The 2,500-nt window shown below is 32.8% G+C and overlaps 1 protein-coding gene and 3 non-coding genes across 4 annotated transcripts; all 4 read right to left on the bottom strand. All coding sequences in view use genetic code 11, as the record gives it.

Annotated features, from left to right (window-relative positions):
* Positions 1–424: 424 nt before the first annotated feature.
* Positions 425–529, bottom strand: psbM (photosystem II protein M). Its single transcript has one exon. The coding sequence runs from the start codon at positions 527–529 to the stop codon at positions 425–427; it is 105 nt and encodes a 34-aa protein (YP_004021659.1).
* A 1,185-nt stretch (positions 530–1,714) lies between these two features.
* On the bottom strand, positions 1,715–1,788 carry trnD-GUC. Its single transcript has one exon. It is a non-coding gene; the product is annotated as a tRNA-Asp (tRNA).
* A 439-nt stretch (positions 1,789–2,227) lies between these two features.
* trnY-GUA lies at positions 2,228–2,311 on the bottom strand. Its single transcript has one exon. It is a non-coding gene; the product is annotated as a tRNA-Tyr (tRNA).
* A 59-nt stretch (positions 2,312–2,370) lies between these two features.
* trnE-UUC lies at positions 2,371–2,443 on the bottom strand. Its single transcript has one exon. It is a non-coding gene; the product is annotated as a tRNA-Glu (tRNA).
* Positions 2,444–2,500: the final 57 nt, after the last annotated feature.

The raw sequence follows: 2,500 nt of genomic DNA on the forward strand, positions 1-2,500 counted from the left end.
TCATATTGAAAATAATCAGAAATCTAGGAATTATAATCGCTTTTAATCGCTTTCGATTATTTAAAATTAATTGAAATCAACACAAATAGATAAAGCAAAGAAATAGAATTGGGACGTTATATACATTATCACTATGTATATTCTATATGTATATATATATATGTAATTGATTTCCCTATATATAGGAAAGGAATATGACGATACTATCGTAGATTGATCTATATTAAATTAACCTGTATTACAATACAACTTTATACACAATACTAGATAGTATGGTAGAAAGATTCAGATATTTCTTTCTACCATACTATCGTATCTTATAGAATACGGATGATTCTAGTCTGCCCATTTCATTTAAGACGCGAAATTTGAATCCCTTTCTTTCAATTATTGATAAGAACTAAAAAGTCAAGTTTAATTCAAACTAATCACCTTGGCTGACTGTTTTTACGTATATTATAAGTAAAAAAGCGGTAGGAACTAGAATAAACAGTGCAGTAGCAATAAATGCGAGAATATTTACTTCCATAATCTCATTTGTTTAATTTTTCTTTAATTCGAAATAACTCGGGAGTTAATCCCATAGAGATAATAAATCTTTCGCCTGTAAATTCAACGGGATGAATTACATCTCGATGATATCGAATCGGATCAATATCATGAATAACAATATCTGAGCTATCAAATTGACTCATCGTCAAGAATTGAATAGTATAACATAGGAAGATCTTTTATCCATACCGAACTCAAAATTTGATTCCTAATCCAATCAAAAATTCCTTTATTTATTTATCATTCTTTTCCATTCTTTCTTTTCTATAACCTACTGCCCTCTTTGTACAATCATATGATGAAGTATCATCTAACCGCCTTTCCACTTACCATTGGTTCTAAACAAACCCCACCAAACAATAGAAGCTAAATTTTAAAAAAGGGAAGGAGTTAAGTTCTAAACTCATTTTTTTAATGATCTAATCTTCTTGGAAAACAAAAGAAGTATGATAAAGATGAGTACAAGTTCCGGTATAAAAAAATATAATATTCCATCAAATTCACTATTTATATATATTTATATATAAATTTAAAAAGTTTGTTCTTTCAAGGAAAAAACCCTTAAAAAAATAAATTTGCATTCCCTCGCTAATAAAAAAGCGATCCCTGTTTGATCTTTATTTTTTTAATATCCTCTTTCCTTGGATTAGTAACGGGACACATATACCAAAAGCTCAATGTGAAATTTGAATGAGATAGATTATTTCAAATTAGTGAAATTATAAATTGAGGTTACACAAAATCGGGCCAGAAAAGGATACGCTTTTCTTTTAAAAATTTAATCTATCGCAGTAACTATGTTAAATTAATTTTATATCGTACAAATTCCATTTATGTATGTACTCCCGGGAAACATACAGTACTCTATTCCACATTCCACAGATCGGGAGTAATCGAAAAAGCCAGGCCCAGTACGGTATCCCGTGGAATCCTGAATCTGATGCTAACAATAATTGTACTAATCCACATATGTCTCTCTCCCATCAATCGAATCGGTACTAGTCTAAGAAATGGAAATTACCCCATTTGTTTGATGATAAATGTTAAACGAAAAAGAAAAGAAGAGGGATCGCCGTTGGGAATTAAATTCTTCTGTTTGTACTTCTTTTCACAAAAAATAGAGAGATGAATTGATATATTTTTTTATTGGATTTGTATTCGTCGGGACTGACGGGGCTCGAACCCGCAGCTTCCGCCTTGACAGGGCGGTGCTCTGACCAATTGAACTACAATCCCAAGTAAATACCATAATCATAATAAAGTATATATATTTTTATGATTTCATTCTAACCCTTTCAATTTATTTAGATTAAATTTAGATTAGAATTGGCGTGTTGTAACAGAGCCGCGAGTGTGATATATTGATACCCGTATGGATATGCACTTTAGTGAGGGCAGCCTGGATTACTAGTAATCGTTTCGTTATTTCCAAATCAATTGGATAATCACTCTTTCAATGAAAAAAAGTTTTTTTTATTCACTCTTTACTTTATACTTACAGATCCTGATATGAATCTAGATCATTAGCAAGATCAGAATTTGTTGTAAAAATAGAGTAAATAAATAGTGGTATAGATATATCAGAAAACCTTTCTCTTACGTATTGGTGGGGGATCGGGCATTTCTGGAGAGCAACAAATGGGTTATATTATTTCATGGTGGATCGGCGAATTATTGGGCCGAGCTGGATTTGAACCAGCGTAGACATATTGCCAACGAATTTACAGTCCGTCCCCATTAACCGCTCGGGCATCGACCCAGGAAGAATCAATTACAGGCTTATTGATAATCCATGATCAACTTCCTTTCGTAGTACCCTACCCCCAGGGGAAGTCGAATCCCCGCTGCCTCCTTGAAAGAGAGATGTCCTGAACCGCTAGACGATGGGGGCATACTTGCACGACCGCCATCATACTATGCTCATAGTATGAATAGTTTTTAAAAATTG

Source organism: Prunus persica, chloroplast, assembly GCF_000346465.2.
Source record: "Prunus persica chloroplast, complete genome".
NCBI lineage: Eukaryota > Viridiplantae > Streptophyta > Magnoliopsida > Rosales > Rosaceae > Prunus > Prunus persica.